Consider the following 24,516-nt stretch of genomic DNA (forward strand, 5'->3'; position numbering starts at 1 on the left):
TGCCACATAAGCCACAAGTATATGAGGTATGAGGGTGGGAAAAAAAAAAAATCTCACCTCTTTCGCCCCCTTGCTTCCAAATAGTATGTAGGTAAATGTTCAGTTTCCACAATGACCACAAGATGCGGTTCATTGGCTGTTTGCAAATGAGAAATTTCAAAAGGAGGACAGACTGTATCACAACAGAAGAGAACTGGAGCTTTATAGCAATAGTTCATAGTTCAAACTGTATTCATAATAACAGTCTGAATTCATATCACATGAAGAACTGAAATGAACCTTGAACTGAACTGACGTTTCAGATGACAGGGAATTCTCTCTCTCTCATATATATATATAAATATATATCAAAATGTAAATATAACAATCTCACAATAAACAATGTAACAATCACAATATTTTACGAAAAAAGTGGTTGAAAAACAGTTGAAACATTTTCTCACGATAGAATAAAGAAGATCACACTTGAGCGCAGGAGCAGACAACAAAGTGTCACCAAGCCCTTTAAGTTACTGTTTGGTCCTGCTAAAGCCTTTTCTCAGAGACACCACATTTCAGATCTGGATCATTTATTCTGTGCCAAATGAGATACATTTGGACTGGAAGGAATCTGTGTACCAGTAAAACTTCTTTATAATAGCAAGGGTCATATCCATCCATTGTTTTGGAGGGAATGTAAAGTCCTTCCATTTTCATTCCCATATGGGAAGCAGGGCCAAGTCCTGCTTTGGCCAGACTCATCCCCATGTAAACATCATCAATGGGAAGTATGGAAATGGACTGGGACTTATTGTATATGACTGAAGCTGTATAGCCAGACAACAGGATGCCCCCACCACTGCAGTAGGGGGGATATGAGTCTGATTCATGTACCTGAACTGGGATAAAATACTTGCTCTCTAATGATCTAATGGGCCCCACATTCTGGACCACATTGCCAGTAAAAAGGTGCTTGCTTCCATCATTATCCTTGAGGCCTTGGAGATACTCGACCATGTTGTCAGTGTTGGCAAAGACGTCGTCATCGCCGTTTAGCAGGAAGCGAGCGTTTGGACAGTTTCTTTCCATCCATTCCAGGAAGAGAATCTGCTTCAAGGTGAGGTTGTAGAATGTGTCAGTAAAGTCCCATTGGAGGATATCATTGTACTGACGCTGCTCCAGCTCCAGCAGTTTGTTCAGTCTCGTTTTCTCAAAACCAGAACCTGTTGTTCCTGTGATGAAGAGCCTTCGGATCCAAACACCATTGTGTTGTCGCTCGTCAGCCCAGGTTTTGCGCAGCACCTCTCTGCGGTCATAGTTTGCAGGAGAGCTTTTAATGACCAACAGCAGGAAGATTTCTGCTGATTTATCGGCTCCTCCACATTTGTCAGGAAGGTCCAGCAGCATGGGGAAATGGCGACAGTGTCTGTAGTACAGAAAGTCTTTTATAGAAGCAGGAAGAGAGCTGAAGCCTGTGGCGTTGGCAGCAGATCTATTTTGTTGACATCTTGGCCAGGAGTATACATAGGAGTTGTTTTTGGTGGGTTGTCTTGTTTCACTGCCATTCTTTCTCACAAATGCCTTACTGGTTTTGAGGTCAACAAAATCTTTACAGAGATAGAAGATCAACAGTCCAAGAGATGCTGAGAGCAATAAAATCATTGCTCTGATGTTTCTCATCCTCGAAACTCTATAGTGACAAAAACAAAAATACATTTTTGTTATTAAAACATCTCAGTATGACTTAAAGCTACTGATGAAACTAATTCGTTATTAATTGCATAGATAAATTAAGGTGAAGGATATCACTGCAGCCACAGTCACACCACAGCATCCTCCCAACCAGTAACAGTCCAACCTATCAATCCTGAGCAGGAGCACCTCCAACCTGTCCGCTGGTTAAAGAATTTGCTACCTGGATGTGTATCAGACTTTATTCACACTCCAGTTAAGCACCAGTCAGCTAATCTGAAGCGTGCTACCCACTGGCCTGCTTGCATCCGGCCCACAAGCTTCAGATTTGCATCCCATCCTGCATCAACCATACGAGCCAACCACATCCACCTGCTAGTCCCAGAGGTTCCACTGCTCAGCACAACAGTTGCTGTCTATTCAGGCCCTGGGTTGGCCACCACCAACCTTACTCCTGATTCAGCTGAAACGTTTTCTAGTGGTCCTTTTCACCAGTACTGAGAGGTCCTGCCTTCACCACCAGCCATTCCTGTCTGCTCATCTGCAATCCCCCCAAGATGTTCGAGTCTTACCGAGCTTTGATCCTCTCCACCCTCTAACTCGACTTGGGCTTTTTTTGAAGGGACGTCAGGGAGCCATCCTTTGACGGGGGAAGGGTGCTGTCATGTGTGTCAGTATTATTATAAAATGTATGTACTGTAACAACTTAATTTCTTCAGCGTGACGTCTTATCTTATCGAAATGTATTCATTCATTCCTTCATCTTCTATACCGACTAAATAAGTGAATTGATTATTAATTTCATTGTTAATTAAATTACATTAAATTCAAAATTACATTTAAATGCTTACAATGAAGCAACAATTCAAAAATGTGAGTAAAGAAAAAATACTCAAGATGTTTATAGTTTGAAGTGAAAGCTCCTCATAGTTCTGTCTTCAGCGGGCAAACCCATCTTCAAATTTCCTCAGAGAAATGTAGAAAAGACAAACCAAAACACACAGTTTCCAATCCGCTATAACCAGATTTAACCAAAACAGTTGCAGCCATGTTTTTTTTCTCAATCACATTCTATTTCTCGCTGCTATCCATCTGGTGGAAATAAAAACATCATGCTTCAGGAGCTACTTCGGAGATCTGTTAGACGGGAGAGGACGCAGGCAGTTGATCCGTGGCGCGTTTGGATGAAGATGCAGAATGTGACGGTGATGATGTTTTCCACGGTATAAACAAGTTACACCCAAACAATCTGGTGTATACAAAATCAAATAAGTCCTTGTACTTCTGAAAGAAAGAAACTGGTGCTGGTGGCATCTGAATGAATCTAAGCATCCACTCTGGATGACGCGTGCGTAATTGTGCGTCACTTAGAAGTGCGCACCACTTTATTAAAGAAGATGTCAGACTGGTTCTGCTGCCTTCAGATGGCTGTACATACATACATACATACATACATACATACATACATACATACATACATACATACATACGTGTGTGTGTGTGTGTGTGTGTGTGTGTGTGTGTGTGTGTGTGTGTGTATCTTTGTCAGCTTCAGCCTCTCTCTCTCTCTCTCTCTCTCTCTCTCTCTCTCACCTGGTTGTTTAGTAATTGTATCCTTCACATGTCCTACTGTAGCGTATAGATGTTAACTTACCCACAGACCACAAACTCGGTGAAGAAAATTCACAGAGTCCAAAAAGTGAAGACACAATCCCACAATGACAGGTCGCTGTCTTGTGTTGCCTGACTCGCACGGTTGCTTGTCGTAAAAGCGCTGCAGGTGTAGCCAGTGCAACTGCATTCCGTGTCCCTTCACGTGTTCAGCGCACAGCTAACTGAGCAGTCTCTCTCTGGCACAGCAAAAAATGGTAGACTTTTATTTCATCCATGTAAGTTATCAAGCTATAGCAATTTTAAAGAAGGCATTTTTTTTACCCCCTTCCTGTCTGTTGGCACTTTCCCAAATGGATAAACTGATCAACATTCCTCTTAATATAAAGCACAATGTGAGCTTTTACTCTTGTGGGAATTTTTTTTTTTTTTTTTTTTAATTTACCTATTTCGCAGTAAAAAGTCTGGTTTATTTGCCCTGTCAGTATGTCGTAAGTGTAGGAGGATTATGTAACATCTCACAATTGTCGTTCTTACAAAGACATTTGACACGGTCTTCTTTAGATCATCCACTACTGCAGTGATACATTTTGGATAAAAGAGGGCGCCACAGTACTGTATTCATACAGATTTTCTCCACATTTTCTCCCTGGCGTCCTTGTCCTGGAAGAAAATATTACAAACACAGACACACACACACACACACACACACACACACACACACACACACACATACAATTACTCACAAGACAAATTACCAGAGTGCATGAATTCAGTTTGCAGCTGCACAGACTGCTTCTTTTAAAAGGTGAAACAAGATTGAGCAACTGGATAATATTGTTCATCATGTTGTCTCAGAGGGAAGGTCTCACATGAACCAAAACTGCTGAAATATTCCCCCACACTGTCGACTTTCACCTACCAGACAACAAATGGGTTCATTCCCGTATCATCAATCGATCATCATCAACAGTTTCCCTAATTCACTATCCTACAAATACGAACTAAAATAGCGAGTACGATTTGGAAACGCTCGTCTTCCACTTGCACAGCTGTTTTGATTCAGAACCGCGTTATGTTTCAACTTGATGAGATTTCCAACAAAAATTTATATTAAACCACATCATATAAGTTGTTGGTTGTTAAGCTGTTACTCTGGTTGTAGTCAGTATCGTAAACATCACATTTCAGTCAGAAAGCTTTGTGAATTAATAACCAGCTATTGTCTCTGCCAAGCAGAGACAATAACACATAACGCTCCCTCATCAGTCATTGCTAAAGGAAAGGTCCACTCGCAGATACTCTGACACACTCTTTGCACTTCTATTTGCCCGAGTCATACCTGGACTGTGTGTCTACAGAAAGCCAACCACTTAACGGCTCTGTGGATAAAGGTGTGACAACCTAAACTTTATATGCTTAGCAGTACATTCTGCTCTGCCCAACGTCAGCCTGAGCAGAGGTTATTCTGAGGTTACTGAGGGTGTGTTACTGACATGGGCTTAATGTAAACTAGCTCCTTTACATCCATCACAAAGGCAAATTTTCCAGTCAAAATTTTCAGTTAGTGAAACAATGGGTCCTTTATGTCAGACAGATATAGACAAGTGCCGGCAGATTTAAGCAGCCGTTGCTAATAGTCAAGCTAATGTTAGCTCCATGAGTTTGAATAAACCCGTGCCACCAGACCAGACTTCTACATGTTTTCAGCTGAATCCTTTTTAAGTGAGAACCCTGTTAAAGGGTCTTATCTGGCTAAAAATACGATATTGTGCTAACAGACTGAGACTAAAGCTGACTGCCCAATAAAGAGCAGAAGACGCTAACTTTACCCGACATTCAGTGCACAGTGACTGCGCTTGCCTTGAACAAATCTTTCTTATTTGCATGCTGTAGACTGACCCTATGAACAAATGCTTCTTGGCCTTGGATGTAAAGGTAACTTGGAGGTACTTTAAGCTAGTAAGACATGCTAATGTTTGCAGTTCTGAACAAATTAAACATATTGTCAACTTTTCACTCTTTTGCTCTTGTATTTTTGCCTCTGGAAAGGCTAAAGAGGACAGACCCTGTAAACTTTCAAATGTTGCTCTTAATACAACCCCAAGCACACCGATTCAACATGTGGAGGAATCCAAAGCTTTGTCACCCTGCTGTGCCAAAGGTACAGACAAGGGAGGGCTTTGTTCTTAAACTGTGCTGACGTGGTTTTGGATGGATTGTTCTTTTATCAGCTGACGCACTGTCAACACAGGCCTTGATAAGATGTTGTTATGCATGGTTTATATTTGTGCGTAATTTGGCTTCGCCATTAGCAAAGTCATTAATGAATATTTTGTATTTAATGAAAAATAATGTAGAGAGATGCTCGTGTAGTCGGCCATCTCAGCAGCTCGGAGGAACTTTTAGTCTCTTTCGGTTGTTGGTGTTGTGGTTTACATTTTCTGACCTGAAAATTAAATGATTGCTTGCCACGACTCTCAGCAGCTCCGTTTCCAGTAGTAAGCAGCTGTTTTCAGTAATTAAGTTCTAACAAACAACTGTATGTTTCCTGCACAACAACACACACATCAGATAAAGCAGTAAAGAAATCTGGCAATAATTCCCCCACATGTGCTGTATGGATAAGTACATATAATCATTCATCAGTGCTCTGTATCCATAAGCTCAGATGTAGCCAACACTGAAGCTCTGACACCAGGCAAGTTTTGAAACCAAATTTTTAGTCAACAAAACAATGGATGAGGTAAACAAACAAGTCAGTCCTTTCATTCCAGTAAAAGCTGTTTAAAAAAAGTCTGTATTTGGTGCGGCTAGAACCATGCACGGAAGAAACCACATTTCAGATCTGGATCATTTATTCTGTGCCACAAACGATGCATTTGGACTGGAAGAAATCTGTGTACCAGTAAAACTTCTTTATAATAGCAAGGGTCATATTCATCTTGTGTGCTGGAATGAATACGCAGTCCTGAAATTCTCACACCCCAGTGGTAAAGAGGACGAAGTCCTGCTTTGGCCAGACACATCCCCATGTAAACATCATCAATGGGAAGCATGGAAATGGACGGGGACATACTGTATATGACCAAAGCTGTATAGCCAGACAAGAGGATGCCCCCACCACTGCAGTAGGGGGGATATGAGTCTGACTCATGTACCTGAACTGGGACAAAATACTTGCTCTCTAATGATCTAATGGGCCCCACATTCTGGATCAGATGGCCAATAAAAAGGTGCTTGCTTCCATCATTATATCTAAGGCCTTGGAGATACTCGACCATGTTGTCAGTGTTGGCAAAGACGTCGTCATCGCCGTTTAGCAGGAAGCGAGCGTTTGGACAGTTTCTTTCCATCCATTCCAGGAAGAGAATCTGCTTCAAGGTGAGGTTGTAGAATGTGTCAGTAAAGTCCCATTGGAGGATATCATTGTACTGACGCTGCTCCAGCTCCAGCAGTTTGTTCAGTCTCGTTTTCTCAAAACCAGAACCTGTTGTTCCTGTGATGAAGAGCCGTCGGATCCAAACACCATTGTGTCGTCGCTCGTCAGCCCAGGTTTTGCGCAGCACCTCTCTGCGGTCATAGTTTGCAGGAGAGCTTTTAATGACCAACAGCAGGAAGATTTCTGCTGATTTATCGGCTCCTCCACATTTGTCAGGAAGGTCCAGCAGCATGGGGAAATGGCGACAGTGTCTGTAGTACAGAAAGTCTTTTAGAGAATCAGGAAGAGAGCTGAAGCCTGTGGCGTTGGCAGCAGATGTATTCTGTTGACATCTTGGCCAGGAGTATACATAGGAGATGTTTTTGGTGGGGTGTCTTATTTGAATGTCACCCTTTCTCATATATGCATGAAGGCGATTGGTTTTGAGGTCAGTAAAATCTTGGCAGAGATAGAAGATCAACAGTCCAAGTGATGCTGAGAGCAATAACGTTTTTGCTCCGATGTTTCTCATCCTTGAAATTCTGTAGTGACAAAACAAAACAGGTTTTCTGATCAAAGCATCTCAGTATGACTTAAAGCTACTAATGAATCTAATTACTTATGAATTAATTAATTTCTAAAACTAAGATGAATAATTAATCAATTAAACTAAGATACATATGTTGCTCTGTTTCTGCTTGATGTGTCAGGATGCATTTTGGTCACAGGTAGCGCAGAATTTGATAAGATGATGTAATATCAGGGGTTGTTTGTGCTTATTTCAGTACACATTGAAACCTGGATGAAGATAAACAACACTTGTGAATACAATATGAAATGGTTCAAAAACAAATCTTGTCTATTTAAATATGAAGTCATTTTGGGGACTCGATATTTGCTGAAATTGAATTTCAGCAAATGTCTCCTCACGGTGCACTAGCTAAGGCGACCTCATAGTCTAAAGCACTGAAAGCATAATATTTTTCAGAAAATGTATCGATAATGATTCATTCATTGTCCACATTATGAATCTGCCTGTTGATTTGTTTCACCTTTCCCTCATTAGTCTTCCTTTCCGAGTGAATTTAAGTCTCTCTTTTCTCTCAGTCTGTGCCAGTTCATCTTTGTACTTTGTGTGTCATGGGTTCCAGTGGCAAGATGGTGCCTTCTAAACCTTGGCTAATTAACTCCCCTACCTGTGTGGATCACAGACGGACACCCCAGATTCACAGCTACAAGTTCAAGCCTCAACCCCTGGTTCCCAGTCTGCCAGCTTTCAGCTGGTTTGCCTTCAGCTTGTTTCCCAGGGATTAGCAATAGGCCAGATCTTATTCCTGAGCCAGCTAGCCACTGGCCTAGCCTTTATTTTCCTTTCCTGGTTGCCTGGCTTCCTGCCCAAGTCCACTTCTGACATTCACAGGAGACTCATTTCTTGCCTGTTTTTTGTTTTTTGTTTTTTTTTATGGATATAATTCAATTATATGCTGGTGGCATATGATTGAATTTTAGCGTCCACTCTGGATGAGGCGTGAGTAATTGCGCATTGCTTTGAAAATGCGCACCACTTCCTCAAACGAGATAGAATGATATACCGGCCCTGCTGCGTTCAGATGGCTATAGAAACGTAATTAACCATAAGGGATAAGAACCATAAGAACCAATAAGAACCATAAGACAGCTGTGGAGGACAGACACTGCTAAACACTTAATCTAATCCCAGTACAGACTCTAATTCATATGTTTTCGATTGGATATATTTGGCGAAATGCGTCAACGATATTGAACACCACTAAAATTATAAAATTAATTAATTAATTGTTTTTGTTTTTGTTTTTGTTTTTTTTAAAAAAAAAAAGGTCGCTGATATACTGGTGTGCATCACAAACAACCCCAGCTGAGATACTCCACACAGAAATAGCATTCAGCTCAGTCTTGTTCAGGCTGAGGGCCAAAGGAGGAATGTATGTCCTGTAACTCTGTATCAAACAGAACGGAACTAACTTTAACCCTCACATGTCCTGCTGTGGTCTGCAAATATTAACTTACCCAGTGACCACAAGCTCGGTGAAAAGGTTTCACGGCGCTGATTCCAAAAAGTGAAGACACAATCCCACAAGGACAACTCACTGTCTGGTGTTTTCTGCCTCACACAATCCTTTGTCGGACCTGCGCTCCTGGTGTAGCCAGTAAAGCTAGATTCCGCGCCACACCCGCTCCATGTCACCCGTGTAATGTTCTGCCAGACAAATGCTCATGTTGGGGTGAATTTTCTTCAGAGTGAGTTTTGGCAAATGTAGTTCTCATTAAAATTCCATTCAAAATAATACACTATGTTGCACAAAAAGAAAAGAAAAATGTTCAGGTCCGTTTTCGGTGATAAAAAAAAATGAGCAGAATTATTTCCTCTTCCCTTTGTTTGTTCATCAGAACTTGTAGCGGCAAAGATGGAAATTTTACAGACAACAACCACGGGAATCTATTTGAAAGAAGATGCTGATGCTGGAGGAGAGCCTTGAAGATTCTGCAGCCAGATTTGACATTTTTAAATATTTAATTGTAATATTTTCTAACAGCTGATCTCACCTCTTTGGCCATCTGTCTGGGGAATGACACTGTCCCAAACTGCATAAACGGATCAACATTCCTCTTAATATGATGCCTGATATGATTGATATGATGATGATTGTGTCCACAGTACAAGAAGCATAATTTACGGCGATCAGCAGGTAAATTAATAACTTCTACAAAAGATCAGATGCAGTTTATTGGCTGTTAGCAAAGGGTGAAGTCCATAAACAAGTAGAGAACAGGTACATCATAGATAGTAAACAAACCTGGTTCAACCTGAGATCATAATGTCAGTTGGACTTCCCAATATCACGTGAATTACTGGCATTCAATTTTAATTTCCAGTCAAGTAAGTATGAATCTTGATTTTTGTTCGTTTGTTTGTTTGTTTGTTTTTTGTCATTTCATTGCAGAACTGAACTCTATTGTAGTTCGGATTTTGGCACTGTCACCTTCTAGTAGATCTACATCTATTGTACATTTATGGGCTGTAGTGCATGCCCAAAAGTTTTACCGTGGTATTTGATTGACACTCAGTACAGGTCGTTCTGTTCGCCTGAATATAAAACATTACATCCGGTTATCTTGGTGGATTTTTTTTAACACTTTATATTGTTCGATACCAAATAACTCCGTCTCAGCTGAAGTACGAGGAGCTCCCGTATGCAAGCTGTTGCCCCCCACACATGCACACATAAATGCACGTATACATACTGTACATACATGCATAAAAGATTGGAACCCATGCCAAAAGGTAAAACAGAAAGACAATGAAGTAATAAGTGAAACCCTACAAAAAAAAAAAAAAATGTTTAGAGCAATTAATTAACAGACGTTGCAATACTCAGACAAATATGAAAACATGAGTAAGATTCTCCAAGTTCCACAAACATAAGCAATGGGCTTATTCTTCAGTCAGCATCCACCCAAAACATAAAGTTTTAGTGGTGCTGTGGTCAAAATGTCCTTCGTTTTTATTTCTTCATCTTTACTTATTGTCAGTATTTTTTCTTTAACCCTCAGTTGTTGGATGGTGTCCCCGTCCTCCTGTGAAGTTTGATCTGAACTGACGAGTCCCCCTCTGATACACCCATCTGGAGACTGAAAATTGAATTCAAAAATTCTGCTTTTGTTCAGATATACTCAGTGTTTAAGGTTTGACAGGAAGGTTTTTCCTTCAATATACTGTCAAATATCTTTTCAATTTTTAATGTACCATTAGAGGTGAATGTGGCTGTGAACATTTTCAGTAAACTGGTCTCTGGAATCCACATCAGAATGATGAACTAAGCTCACCTGGCCAGCTCGTCATTTCCCTGACAAGATCACAGGAACTTCCTGCTGTCCAGTCTGCACACCTGCTCCAACGGGCACATCTGCTATGCATCAACTCATCCATTCAGCAGTATATCAACTGCGGATCTGTCATCCGTCGTCCACCTGTTGCCCCAGAGCCACACAGATACGAACCATTTGTCCTTTAACCACTGTGCATTAACGCTCCAGGTGAAGACTGATGTCCTCTTCGTCACGCTGTGTTGCAGTGTTCACCTTCTACCAGCAGGTGGCGCCACAGGAGTACGAAGGCCAGCGAGAGTGTGCAGCGCGAGTAGACCTGTGGCTCTGCCGCGACCCAGGAGCCAAAGCGTTACTGATGTTACCTGTGAATTATGATCTAAACTGTTGAGTCTCTCTCTGATAAATGTTTATATCAGAAATGGAAGCGAAAAGCCTCAAAAAGCCTCTTTTAATGGAATCATTTAAAGTTGTTATATCAACTTCTAATAGTTTAAAATTTAAAGTACTGAGTATTGAGGAAATGAAGGGAGAGAAAGAAAAGTGATGACAAAAATGCCTATTCGATAAAAAGCTACTGAGAGCAAATACAGAGTCACAGTCGCGTGTGGATCAGAGCAGTGTTCAAACTGTCTGTCAAAGAGCAGTAAGAAACAGGATGTATTAATACCAAACGCGAGTGGCGCATTGTGACCAGACAACGGAACTGTCTGTCTGTCTGTCGACAACAGGGGAACTAAGCGAGAGATGTCAAAAATCTCTTGAGCACATCTGGTTTGCGTCGGTTTTGTGGTTAGGTGTCTGGGCTGTGTGTGCAGCTATGACAAAGAGAACTATGTGTCTGCAGAGTTACCTTATGAGTTAAAGGTGCATGACAAAGGTATACTGAGCTAGGTCAAAGTGTTATGGTGGAAACACAGAAAGGCACATTATGATCAACTGTCTAATAAGTGAAATAGTGATTTCCCATCCCAAGTATCGTTTCTGGGGGAAATGTTAAGCATCTCCTGCCACTGTAATAAACAAATCTGGGGTTGGTGTTTTTCTACAACCCTCAGTGTAATATTAGTGTCTGGATGGGTGTGTCAGAGAAGGACAGGTCAGTTAAGATCTCAATAGGTAGATGGAAAAGAAGCAGGTGTAACGGTTGAGTGGCAGAATGTTGCTGTGCTGGCTGAACCTGCTGCGTACCTGAGGGAAAAGCTTAACAAAAGGATGACCTTTCGTTTTGGGGTTGTTTCTTCAATTACTCAACTTATTCGTCGAGTTTGTGCGCCTGTTGGTATTATCATTTAACCAGGAAGTCTGTTTTGTGAGGATGACCAGTTACAGTTTTAACTAGAAATAGAGCAAAACACAAATATACAAATATCGAACGCACAAGGAAGACACACAACCCAGCTCGGATAAGGCAGCTGCTTTACATGGACTTTTTGCATGACTAAATTTATCCAAGTGGACTAGATTCTCTGCAGATTATTCCAAATCCAGGAAGCAAAGTAGGAGAAGGTTTTGTTTTTTTTTCTTAGATTAGTGCAAACAAATGAGGCCTGATAATGAAGGCAGCTGGTAGAGCGAAGGTGAAGACTCCTGCAGGTCTGCGGCAGGAAATGGCACAAATATGAGGTGAGTTTACCAGGTGCTCCTGTACACAGATATACAATCGGGCTGTCTGCGTAAAATTAGTAACGGCCAGCCTACCAAACCATAAAGGAACTAATGTGTGAAAACAAGCCTTACTTGGAAATTAAAACCATATCCTTAGATCGTTAGATTCGCAGTGCGTACTTTGAAATTAAAATTCAAAGTACGCACCAGCCAGATCCCGAAATTGAACGATGACAGACAAAAACAGTGAGGTGTTAGTCTTAGGACAAGCTCAGCAGCAGCTGTTTGACTTTAGTTAGCCGGTCATTTGCTGTGTACTAGAAGTTTCATTTAACAAAAAAATGTCAGACACGTCATGACTGATTTCTCTGTAAAAAGGCCGCGCATGCGAACGAGATGAAGCTGATGGCTTTTCAGAGAATTGTCTGACAGGTTTTACCCAAAGAACACCACGACACCACACGCTAACCAAAAACAAGAAAGAAGAAACACCTCCGCCCCTCCTCCGTGACTCGTCGAGGTCGTGCTGCATGACGTGGGCGGAGAGGCTCAGCTCGGTTTGCTGGTCGTATTTGCATGCATATTTGTGTCGTTGTGCAAACGGGAGGCCGCTGTGGTTTTTTTTTTTTCCCATGGCATTATTTGACGGTTGCGCTGTCCCAAACAACATGATAGTCTTGGATGTTAAGCTTGCTTGTTTGACACAGAAACGTTCGAATATCAAAATTATATTTCAATTGTCTGTGCTGGGTTAGATTAAGGGCGTACTAATATCTGTCCTCCACAGCTGCCTGTAGGATGTATGACAGGCTTCTCTTATGGTTAATAACACCTGTGCAACTATCTGAAGATAGCACTGATATGTCATTGTATCTCGTTTGAGGAAGTAGTGTGCATTTTCAAAACTATGTGCAATTACGCACGCATTATCCAGAGTGAACAGCGTCCAATCATGTGCCACCAGCACCCGTTTCTTGCAGAAATATGCAGGCTTCTTTGGTTTTGTATACACCAAACTAACAGTCGTTACTCTGCATCTTGATCCAATCCAAATCCAATCCATTGAATTATTGCTACACAGTTTTTGTGTTTTACCACCCTGGCTTGTGTTCAATCTCTTAAGCATGTTAGTAGAGTATGAGTGGAGGCTTGCAAATGAGAGCTCCTGTTACTTCTGCATGGAAGATATAGTAAAGTGTCAGACACCAAAAAATGTTAAAGAAAAAAAAACAGGTATTGTGTAGACAGGAAAGCAGAACAAAATGGTAAACCACATGACTGTGCAAGTAAACTACATAGTTTTACAATGACTGAATCAGATCTGACTGACTGATCTATTCTTTCTCCAAAGGTGAACCATGTCCTCTTCAGCCTGCCAGTGGACCTCTCTGCGCCCAGCTGTCTTCAGCACCCTGGTGGTTTCATGTTTTGTGGTTCTTTTCTACACGTGCTACACACCTGACATCAAGTTCCCCTCTTTTGACATTTACATGGAGAGAGCCAATCATTCCTGTCCTACAGTTGTGTGCGCAGAGGAACCACAGATCCAGAAGTCAAACTGCTCCACAGAGCTGCACATTAACCCGGATCACAGTGACACCCAGAAGGTCCAGACTGCAGCAGTGGACACTGAGCCTGATACTATCGTATTGATCTGGATGTGGCCATTTGGCCAAAGATTTGATCTCAGCTGTAATATTTTTAATATCAAATATGCCACTTGACAGATGACAAGTCTCTGTACCATAAAGCCCACCGGGTTCTCTTCCACCACTGGAACATTAATCTAACACATTTACCAAAAGAGCCACGTCCCTGGTTTCAGAAATGGGTGTGGTGGAACATGGAGTCACCTGCAAACTCAGATCCAATCTCTGAGGTTAATCATTTATTTAACTTCGGCTTGATGCAGATGTTCCTGTGACTTATGGATATCTGGTGCCAGTGACATCTGAAAATGAGAGTTTCAAATTGCCAGCAAAGGACAAGCTGGTCTGCTGGATTGTGAGCAACTGGAACCCGAATTATATGAGAGTTCAGTTCTACAATGAAATGAAAAAACACGTCAAGGTTCATACTTATGGAAACGCATTTGGCCAACGTCTAAGTGATCAAGACTATGTAAAGATAGTTTCTAGCTGTAAATTCTACCTCTCCTTTGAAAACTCAGTTTACAAAGACTACATCACAGAGAAGTTATACAGACCTATGAGTTTAGGAACTGTGCCAGTAGTTCTGGGCCCTTCAAGACAAAATTATGAGAACTATGTCCCAGGAGATTCTTTCATTCATGTTGATGACTTTTCTACTGCAAAGTAGGCGGACGTGTCGCTTTTAAAAAAACAAAAGAGGAAGGGGGGGGGGGGCGTGCATAAATTAAGAGTGTACTCATTTCGTTTTGTCTGGCAGAAATGTATCTAAAATTGTATTTTTAAACTGCAACACAAGCCTTAAACTTTCAGTATTATATACTCTAATATTTCAGATTAATCAAGCTGAAATTGTCGCTGTTTCTTATTACAGTTTCAGCTCTGCCTGAATGGCTGAACTCATTTAAAGTTGTCTTATCAGCCTCTAGTTTGACAGGTAGCGTGCTGAGTAAACCACTCCACACATCACTGTCATAATTTTATTCAGCGGTGATATGAATTATATAGTAGCCCGATAAGTGTTGCTTCAGGCTGTGGATAGGTGTGTCACAGAGACACTTGCCAGTTTACATCTTCATTTACAGGTAGACAGGGACAGGAACGCTTTGACCGCTTTGGCCGCTTTGAGACTCGGAATGTCGCTGTGCTGGCTGCACCTGCAGCGCAACTGCCACAAAGCCCCGTGTGTCATCAAGACAGCAAAACAGGAGTTTTCCGTTTGAGATTGTGTCTTCAGTTTTTGAGCACTGCCAAGCCTCAACCTTTTTCCACCGAGTTTGTGCGCCTTTGGGTAAGTTCGTTGGTTTTTATTCTCTCATTGAACCAGGAAGTCTCTTTTTCGAGGGTGACCAGTAAAGCAGAAATAAAACACAGCAGATGTCAAATAAAGCAGCTGCATTTCTTACTTACATGGACTTTAAAATGGCTTTAAATGTGTCCAAGGGGACTAGATCATGAACACGCAGTGTGCTCTGCAAATTATTCCAAGTCGAGGGAGCCAAGCAGCTGAAGGCTTTTGTCCCAGCTCAGTGCAAACCCATGAGACCTGCTCAGAAAGGCACCTGGCGGAGCGAAGCTGAAGACTGCCGGTGGTCTGCGTCAGGAGATTACTCGTATATGAGGAGAGTTTATCCGGTATGGCTTTGGACACAATAAACAAAAAAGAAACAAATTTGTCTGTATTTGAATTTGTCTCCGTAGATTTAGTGGTGGCCAGCCCACGTCACAATCCAAAATCAATCCAAAAGTCTGCGCGACACCTTTAAAAAAAAAAAAATAAATAAAAAAAAAAAATAAAATCTTAAGTTGAAAATAAAAACACATCCTTGGTTCCACTTTCTTCCACTGAGTCCCTAACCTGAGCATGTGTAGTGAGACTTAAAGCTGTTGAAAAGCTACCTGAAGCTCATCAGTGGTTTGGCTCAGAGAAGGGGTAACACAGTCGTCTGCGTAAAAGTACGATTTATCAACAAAAATGGAAATTTAGACCTAGGAAATGTGTAAAAAGTCTGATTGAAGAACATTTCTGAACCATTTCATGCCTTTTGTCAGTGTCATATTTAGCAATGGCTCAGAGCCACAAAGCAGCACAGTGTTGCTTCTTATACAGGGTTTTTACTGTAAACTGTCATGTAATAGTAGACAAACAGTGCCGTGGCATGCTCTACGGCCTGACTGGAGGCTGTTAATGTTGAAGTGTGATTTGCCAGAAATACTTCTGGCTGACAGTTGCACCTGAGCTTCAAGCATTATAGCAGCAATACAGAGTTTGCACACTGGGTGGTAATTAACATCACTACAAAATGACGTGTGCAGAGCATCGTTCATCAGCGGTGATCTCTCGAGTTGATTCTGGTTAGAGTGTCGAACAAATTTGAAGAAATCCAGTGTGGATCAGAGTCTTGAGCTCTGGTCGCTCATCTTTTCTTTTTTCTTTTTTCCTAAATTAACTTTTCATAATTTCACTGTCATTCAGGCTGCTATTTCAGTCTCTGCTGTCAGCTATGATCGAAGGACGCCGGTGACAGGAAGCAACAAGCTCTCTGGACCAAACTGTCATTAAGTAGTTTAATTTAACAAAAATAAACATTTTATCACCATTTTTATTGTAAAAGGGCCGTGCACACCTTGGTAAACAGAATCAGATGACAGACCTTTTTGTTTGTTTGTTTGTTGTTTTGTTTTGTTTTGTTTTGTTTTGTTTTGTTTTGTTTTGTTTTGTTTGTACAACGCACCTCCATGGCGCATACGCGTTTTTTTCTCTCCATGTTTACCTGCAACAGGTAAAACTGCATACGACTGTGTAACAATATCTGTTTTAAAATGATTAAATTACAGACCCCATTGTACCAGATGCAATGCAGCAGAACAACCTTGTGTTTCTTTACTCTGCAAATTAAAATAAATCCATCAAATCAATGTCTATCCATGATTATATAATCAAAACGATCTGGATTATTACGCTTCCAAAACCTGCAGAATCAACTGCATTATCACATGGAACAGCTCCATTCACACGCTGTGAGGCCGACCATCTCTGTGGAAAACTACTGCCGCCCGCAGGAGGAAGATCCGCTGCCGTGGTGTCAGTTTCGAGTGTGTGTCACAAAGACGCGTTCGTGGACAAGGGGTGCGTCTCACTGAACACCTAAACATGAATAAGGTGAAGCTGATAGCTGACAAAAATCGGCCGTATTATATGACCCATCTAACCGGTTTCACCCGGAGAACACGGCTGCCCCAAAGCCACACGCCTCACTGACTGTCCGCCCCGCCTCCGTCACTCGGGGCCGGGCCCTGCACATTTCGGCCGTGTGGAGAGGCTCTGCTGGTGGTGTCGGCCATGGGCTGGAAGGTGGAAGGCGTTATCTGAGGGCCCCAGGACACACCTGTCCAAAATCACGTGATCCCTGCTTGTCTCGTACAGAATCGTCAAAATATCCCGTCGAAAATATCTGCACAGTATGTATGGGGGGAAAACAGCTTGAGAGGGGAGAACATCTTGTACATAAGCGATAGAAGTACAGTATCAAATAATATAAAATGTAAAAGAGAAAAAAAAAAAGGGGGGGGGGAAGCCTGTAATAATCAGACCAAAATACCACATAAATCTGGCAATTTTTTGGGCATGCACTTAACAATTGAGGTGACAGTGCCACTAAAGTATACAGCTTAACAGTGACTTTGTGATATCAAATTACTTTTGGTCTTTTGAACTCAAAACTTAATAACTGTAATGACAGCAAATACCCGTGTTTAAATGATCGGCCAATAACCAGACACCACGGTTCATTGTCATATCAAATGTTCTGTCTATAATCAATGGATTTATTCTCTCTCTAAAGGTGAACCATGTCCTTCTCAGCCTGCCAGTGGACCTCGCTGCGCCCATTTGTCATCAGCAGCTTGATAGTGTTGGGTTTTGGAGTTCTTTTCTACACATACTACAAGCCTGACATCAAGTTCCCCTCTTTTGACATTTACATGGAGAGAGCCAATCATTCCTGTCCTACAGTTGTGTGTGCAGAGGAACCACAGATCCAGAAGTCAAACTGCTCCACAGAGCTGCACATTAACCCGGATCACAGTGACACCCAGAAGGTCCAGACTGCAGCAGTGGACACTGAGCCTGATACTATCGTATTGATCTGGATGTGGCCATTTGGCCAAAGATTTGATCTCAGCTGTGACATTTATAATATCAAAAAATGCCACTTGACAGAGGACAAGTCTCTGTACGATAAGGCCCACGGGGTTCTCTTCCACCACAGGGACATTAATCCAGCAAGTTTACCAAAAGAGCCACGTCCCTGGTTTCAGAAATGGGTGTGGTGGAACATGGAGTCACCTGCAAACTCAGCTCCAATCTCTGAGCTCAATCACTCATTCAACTTGACATGCAGTTATCGGCTGGATTCAAATATTCCTGTGACTTATGGGTATCTGGTGCCAGTGACATCTGAAAATGAGAGTTTCAAATTGCCAGCAAAGGACAAGCTGGTCTGCTGGATTGTGAGCAACTGGAACCCGAACTATAAGAGAGTTCAGTTCTTCAATGAATTGAAAAATCATGTCGAGATTCATACTTATGGAAACGCATTTGGCCAACGTCTAAGTGATCAAGACTATGTAAAGATAGTTTCTAGTTGTAAATTCTACCTCTCCTTTGAGAACTCAGTTTACAAAGACTACATCACAGAGAAGTTATACAGACCTATGAGTTTAGGAACTGTGCCAGTAGTTCTGGGCCCTTCAAGACAAAATTATGAGAACTATGTCCCAGGAGATTCTTTCATTCATGTCGATGACTTTTCCACTCCAAAGGAGCTGGCAGAGAGGCTAACTTACCTTGACCAAAACAATTCTGAGTACATCAGATACTTAAGCTGGACAAGCAGGTTTAAAGGGCAGTTATTTGCGTTTGGCAGAGAACATGCTTGCAAAACGTGTCGTTACTTACAAAACCACAAACGGTACCAAGCTTTTCATGATCTTAACAAATGGTACTGGGGTTAACTGAGAAAGAGCATTTGCCAAATTACATTTCAGTCTGGGATACTGACAATGATACTCTCAAAGCGGCACATAGACATCAGCAATACTGTTCAGATCACTCTCCATCAAAATTCTACACATTGAGTCTTTCATTTAATGAAGGTGTCATAATGCAGTCAACTGTGATATTTCTAAGAAGTGACACAGAGTCTGCAGTGAACGTGACCTTGAATTCTGTGGTTGTGCATGTAGTTTCACAGATCAGCAATTGCTTCATATTTCATACATTGGATATGATTTTAGATTATAACTTTTATAGTGTCTTCAATTATTAGAGAAGCATTTTGACACAAGAATCTGTGGCCTGTTCAAATATTATCTGAGGTTTAACTATGTTCACAAACACTCCTTGGAACAAAATGACATTGTTTTAATTGCTTTGTAAATACATTTCACAGCCGCTGCCAACTTCAGTGCAATGGGGGTGGATGGATGTTGTTTTCATTGTTGAATCATTACATGCTTCACAGATACATGACTCACAGCCTGCCTGCATGGCTCAAGATGACAAGGAAGATATAATATACTGTGTGTTTTGTAATCTGACCTGTCATTGTATATTTTGCAAATCACTAAGTCAATCAATAAGTAATTGTGCAATTAATTGAATGTATTTTCATTTTAAAATGAAGTGGGTTTTGTAATTATATTCAAATTGGACCAAATTGAACCACGTGACACTGATTTCAAAAATGTAATTTAACATGTAACGTGTGTAATTTAAAACACAGGGGATCTACTTTGCTATCACTTTATATACAAATTTATATTAACACTCAGCAATGCGTACAGAAGAATTTCTTGCATCAAGAATGTAATTTCTCATTTAATTTCAACTGATTTTTTTGAAATGAAATCAAATTTCAATGCTACTTGTTCATGTGATTGTATTACTAATTAAAACTGATTTTATGAACTCAACTTGTGCTCCAGTTTTGTCTCTATGGATGATGGACCTGTTCTCTATTTCTGGACTTTGTTCTTTGCTAACAGCCGATAAACATACATCTTACAGTCATCTAGAAGCTAGCAATTGTTGTAGTTTTTTGGTGCTCTTTTTATATATTTCCTTTACTTTGGACACACAGCATATTGTGCTTGATACTGAGAGGAATGTTGATCAGTTTGTCCATCAGGATAGTGTCAAAGAGGTGAGAGATTTCTACTTGTTTATATGGCATCTGAGAGGGCCGGATTGTCCGTTCAGAAACATTACAGTTAAATATTTAAATATGTAAAACACTTCAGAAGAAGAAGAAGAACTCTGATGTTTCAGGTCAATCAGTTAAAGCCATGGAAATATTGGGCTCGTCATCACACTTTCTGTCTGTCAAAGGAAATAGTTTTGGCCATTTAAAGATCTGAACAACCCATTTTTATCTCCGAACGCACAGAGTTTTTCAGCTTCAAGGTGAGATTGTTGCTGTTCCTTATCACAGTTTCAACTCTGCCTCAGTGGCCTCTTATAATGGAATAAGTTAAAGTTTTATCAACCTCTAATAGCTTGAAAGTAAATCATGTCTGGGAGAAATGTTAAACATCTCTTACCCACTGTGTTGAACAAAGCTGGGATTCGTGTTTTTCTGCGTGTGCAACCCTGTCCACACATCAATGCTTCTATTCAGTGATTATATCAATGAAATTAAAGTCCAATCATTTTTCTTCAGTCTCCGGATGGGTGTGTCAGAGAGGGACTGGTCAGTTAAAATCACAACTCAAAGGTAAACGGAAACAGTAACGCTTTGGATACATTGAACACGTGCAGCGGGTGTGCCGCAGAATGCACCTTTTCCCCGGTTTCACCTGCAACGCAGGTCCGGTCTGAATCACAACCACCAGGAGATTTTGTCTTCAGTGTTTGGACCCAGCACAGGGCCGTGGAACTTCAGCTTTTTCCACTGGGTTTGTGTAACAGACCTGCGGGTAAGTAAAAATATACATCTCCAGGAGAATATGTGAGGGATAAAGTTACTGAGGAACCAGCTGGTGAAATAAATGCCGACAGGGTGATGGAAGCCCTGTTTGGTCCTCAGTGTAAGATATTCATTTTGGATCAGAGTCAGCAGGGTGTTAACGTTGGATCAATAAGTTCTGATCTCTCATCTTTACTTGTTTTATTAACTTTTATTTCTCTGTCATTCAGACTGCTATTTCAGTCCCTGCTGTCAGCTATGATCATAGAACGCAGGTGACAGGAAGCAAAAATAATAAGAGAATCTGCCAGTAATAGTCATTTAAGAGTTTAAGTGGTAGTTTTAGCGCGTGCGTGCGTGTGTGTGATTGATAGATAGATAGATAGATAGATAGATGAGTCCTTTGAGCGCGTGGGAGCCGGGTTTCTTCAGACTGTGGATCCGCGTGGTTGCGTCCCACTCGTGTTTCCTGAGGAGATTTAAAGGTTGTAAGGAAAAGTAGTGATCGAGGAGGCGAAAGGAAAATGAATAGTGAGTGAAATCATCATCCACCCGCTGCTCCATCATCGGACGCTCTTTCCTTCCATGGCTCGCCCTTCGCGCAGTGGCTCCCCTTGTAAAAATCCAGATTGCTCATGTAATCCGTGTGTTTATCCATCGACCTCACCTTGTGCGTGCTTATGCCTACAGTAAAATATGCCCGTGGCCCTGTGAGTGTCTCTGTGACCCCACTCCCACCTGACACCGCGGCAGAGAACCTCCCACTCCCAACAAATTTGCATCCCTCCTTTGAGCTCCATCCACCTGCAGCTAATAATGCAGGGTTTGGAATAGTAGGGGTTATGAACTCGTAGCCAACTGAATTAATGAATTGTTAATGTTTTAATTACATGACCGTGGATACACATTGATCTGACTGATTTATTTCAATGTAAAGTGTAAAAACAACCACAGTGTTGCTCTACTGCGTCGCACTGCTTTGGTATTATGAAGTGTTTATTTTAACCATTTTTTGTAATCGCTTTTACTCTACTACGTGTACTCTTCACCTGTTGGTGGGCCGTGTAGCTGCATCAGAGACGAAAATAGACCAGCCGCGGTCGAGGAGAGCAACGCCATGCCCGTGCTTGGCGCACGGCTGTCCCGGTCACAGCGTCAGTTGACTCGAAAGGACGCGGCAGACGTGTTGCGTCCGTGTCTGTGCCGCGTGTGTTTCGGCCGCGTGCAGTGGCTCAGCGGGGTGTGTTGGTCATGTACACCAGTTGTGCAAACACCAAACACTATGGGCTCGTTGTTATTTTCATGGCTTATCCGACGGTTGCGCTCAGGAACACGCCTCTCCAAAGTCACACAAAGGCCATCTTAAATTTTAAGCTTGCTTCTTTCATACAAGGACTGCAGACACAGCACAAACATTACAGTTAAACTTCCAAAACAAATATTTGACCAGAGTTTGCTCTGGATCAGATTAAAGGCTTACCAGCATCTTCAGTGTGCCCTGTATGATGTGTGACAGCCTTGTATTATGGTTACATTTTCACAGCCCCCTGAGGGCAGCAGGACCGGTTTGACACGCTGTCTCCTTCGAAGAGTGGTGCTCATTTTCAAAGTGGTGCTCAATGTCTATTAGTCTTTGCAACGAGTAAGTACTATGGTCCAGTCAGTTAAACAGAAGAAGCGGCAATTAACGTGACAGTCCCAGTAAATGATATAGCTTAACAATGATTTTATGATATGAAATTACTTTTGGTCTTTTGAACTAAAACCTTGATGTATGTAATTGTAGTAATTACTTGTGTTTGGACAATTGGTCGATAACACACCACTCACAGACCTTCTGTCGATAATCAATGGATCTTATCTCTCTCTAAAGGTGAACCATGTCCTCCTCAACCTGCAAGTGGACGTCGCTGCGCCAATTTGTCTTCAGCACCCTGGTGGTTTCATGTTTTGTGGTTCTTTTCTACACATACTACAAGCCTGACATCAAGTTCCCCACTTTTGACGTTTACATGGAGAGAGCCAATCATTCCTGTCCTACAGTTGTGTGCGCAGAGGAACCACAGATCCAGAAGTCAAACTGCTCCACAGAGCTGCACATTAACCCAGATCACAGTGACACCCAGAAGGTCCAGACTGCAGCAGTGGACACTGAGCCTGATACTATCGTATTGATCTGGATGTGGCCATTTGGCCACACGTTTGATCTCAGCTGTAATATTTATAATATCAAAAAATGCCACTTGACAGTTAACAAGTCTCTGTACCATAAAGCCCACGGGGTTCTCTTCCACCACAGGAACATTAATCTAACACATTTACCAAAAGAGCCACGTCCCTGGTTTCAGAAATGGGTGTGGTGGAACATGGAGTCACCTGCAAACTCAGCTCCAATCTCTGAGCTCGATCACTCATTCAACTTGACATGCAGTTATCGGCTTGATGCAGATATTCCTGTGACTTATGGGTATCTGGTGCCAGTGACATCTGAAAATGAGAGTTTCAAATTGCCAGCAAAGGACAAGCTGGTCTGCTGGATTGTGAGCAACTGGAACCCGAACTATAAAAGAGTTCAGTTCTACAATGAAATGACAAAACACATCGAGGTTCATACTTATGGAAACGCATTTGACCAAGATCTCAGTGATCAAGACTATGTAAAGATAGTTTCTAGCTGTAAATTCTACCTCTCCTTTGAAAACTCAGTTTACAAAGACTACATCACAGAGAAGTTATACAGACCTATGAGTTTAGGAACTGTGCCAGTAGTTCTGGGCCCTTCAAGACAACAGTATGAGGACCATATCCCAGGAGATTCTTTCATTCATGTTGATGACTTTTCCACGCCAAAGGAGCTGGCAGAGAGGCTAACTTACCTTGACCAAAACAATTCTGAGTACATGAGATACTTAGGCTGGACAAGCAGGTTTAAAGTGAAAAGGTCTGCGTTTGGCAGAGAACATGCTTGCAGAACATGTCGTTACTTACAAAACCACAAACGGTACCAAGTTCTTCATGATCTTAACAAATGGTACTGGGGTTAACTGATAAAGAGCATTTGCCAAATTGCATTCTGAGTTCTGTGGTTGTGCATGTAGTTTCACAGATCAGTGAAACACGGTGCTTTATATTTCATATATTGTGCATATGTTGTGGATTACGGCTTCTATAATATCATCATTAAAGTTATTTTAGGACAATTCTGTATATTGTAAGGGACACAGAGTACGTTTGGTCACTATGATCTGTTACAAGGTTATTTACATATTTAAGGTTCACAAAGGTCATGTAGTGATAATGTTTCCATTGTTTTGTACATACTTTTTCCATGACTGCTGCAACCGCAGTACAAAGGAGGCAGGTGGTTTTCCATCACAGAAAATAAACCGCAAGAGTCTGAAGAAACAAGATTTGATGTTTTAGCTATTCATTTATTTATTTAGTAACAAATTTTCACATTTTGAAAGGAACTGAGATGAGAACTACATTCGTCCTCATTTGCTCTGAGCACAGTTGACCACAGTGGGAGCATTTGTCTGGCAGAAATATATCTAAAATGGCATTTTCAAGCCTCACAAGCCTCACGCTTTCAATATTATGCACTCTGATATTTCTGATCAACCATCAACTCGTGCAAATGTTTCTTTTGTGCTCAATATTGGAGTGTGCAATGTCATGTTTGCCTGCAAGGGCTGGCTCTGCTTCTGATGCAGTGTAAGTACAC

At 41.5% G+C, this 24,516-nt stretch overlaps 2 protein-coding genes and 3 pseudogenes across 5 annotated transcripts; 3 read left to right on the plus strand and 2 right to left on the minus strand.

Moving 5' to 3' along the window:
• Positions 1–525: 525 nt before the first annotated feature.
• Positions 526–3,407, minus strand: LOC143315085 (N-acetyllactosaminide beta-1,3-N-acetylglucosaminyltransferase 3 pseudogene; annotated as a pseudogene). Its single transcript, XR_013075862.1, has 2 exons — positions 3,326–3,407; positions 526–1,669 (listed from the first exon to the last, which is right to left on the minus strand). The product of XR_013075862.1 is annotated as an N-acetyllactosaminide beta-1,3-N-acetylglucosaminyltransferase 3 pseudogene (transcript).
• Positions 3,408–6,095: 2,688 nt separating this feature from the next.
• LOC143315253 (N-acetyllactosaminide beta-1,3-N-acetylglucosaminyltransferase 3 pseudogene) lies at positions 6,096–10,939 on the minus strand (annotated as a pseudogene). The gene is made up of 3 exons (XR_013075871.1): positions 10,568–10,939; positions 8,750–8,939; positions 6,096–7,245 (listed from the first exon to the last, which is right to left on the minus strand). The product of XR_013075871.1 is annotated as an N-acetyllactosaminide beta-1,3-N-acetylglucosaminyltransferase 3 pseudogene (transcript).
• Positions 10,940–12,111: 1,172 nt separating this feature from the next.
• Positions 12,112–14,494, plus strand: LOC143315107 (4-galactosyl-N-acetylglucosaminide 3-alpha-L-fucosyltransferase 9-like; annotated as a pseudogene). Its single transcript, XR_013075863.1, has 2 exons — positions 12,112–12,193; positions 13,527–14,494. The product of XR_013075863.1 is annotated as a 4-galactosyl-N-acetylglucosaminide 3-alpha-L-fucosyltransferase 9-like (transcript).
• A 131-nt stretch (positions 14,495–14,625) lies between these two features.
• Positions 14,626–19,742, plus strand: LOC143315108 (4-galactosyl-N-acetylglucosaminide 3-alpha-L-fucosyltransferase 9-like). The gene is made up of 2 exons (XM_076722582.1): positions 14,626–15,115; positions 17,670–19,742. The coding sequence occupies exon 2, from the start codon at positions 17,677–17,679 to the stop codon at positions 18,838–18,840; it is 1,164 nt and encodes a 387-aa protein (XP_076578697.1). The 5' UTR covers positions 14,626–15,115; positions 17,670–17,676; the 3' UTR covers positions 18,841–19,742.
• An 837-nt stretch (positions 19,743–20,579) lies between these two features.
• LOC143314982 (4-galactosyl-N-acetylglucosaminide 3-alpha-L-fucosyltransferase 9-like) lies at positions 20,580–24,274 on the plus strand. Its single transcript, XM_076722358.1, has 2 exons — positions 20,580–20,802; positions 22,666–24,274. Exon 2 carries the CDS (start codon positions 22,673–22,675, stop codon positions 23,834–23,836), a length of 1,164 nt encoding a protein of 387 aa, XP_076578473.1. The 5' UTR covers positions 20,580–20,802; positions 22,666–22,672; the 3' UTR covers positions 23,837–24,274.
• Positions 24,275–24,516: the final 242 nt, after the last annotated feature.

The sequence above is a fragment of the Chaetodon auriga genome, chromosome 22 (assembly GCF_051107435.1).
Source record: "Chaetodon auriga isolate fChaAug3 chromosome 22, fChaAug3.hap1, whole genome shotgun sequence".
Taxonomy (NCBI): Eukaryota; Metazoa; Chordata; class Actinopteri; order Chaetodontiformes; family Chaetodontidae; genus Chaetodon; species Chaetodon auriga.

Excerpts from the sequence above, each read along its gene's own strand:
- LOC143315108 (XM_076722582.1), top strand. The coding sequence starts at position 17,677 with ATGTCCTTCTCAGCCTGCCAGTGGACCTCGCTGCGCCCATTTGTCATC.
- LOC143314982 (XM_076722358.1), top strand. The coding sequence starts at position 22,673 with ATGTCCTCCTCAACCTGCAAGTGGACGTCGCTGCGCCAATTTGTCTTC.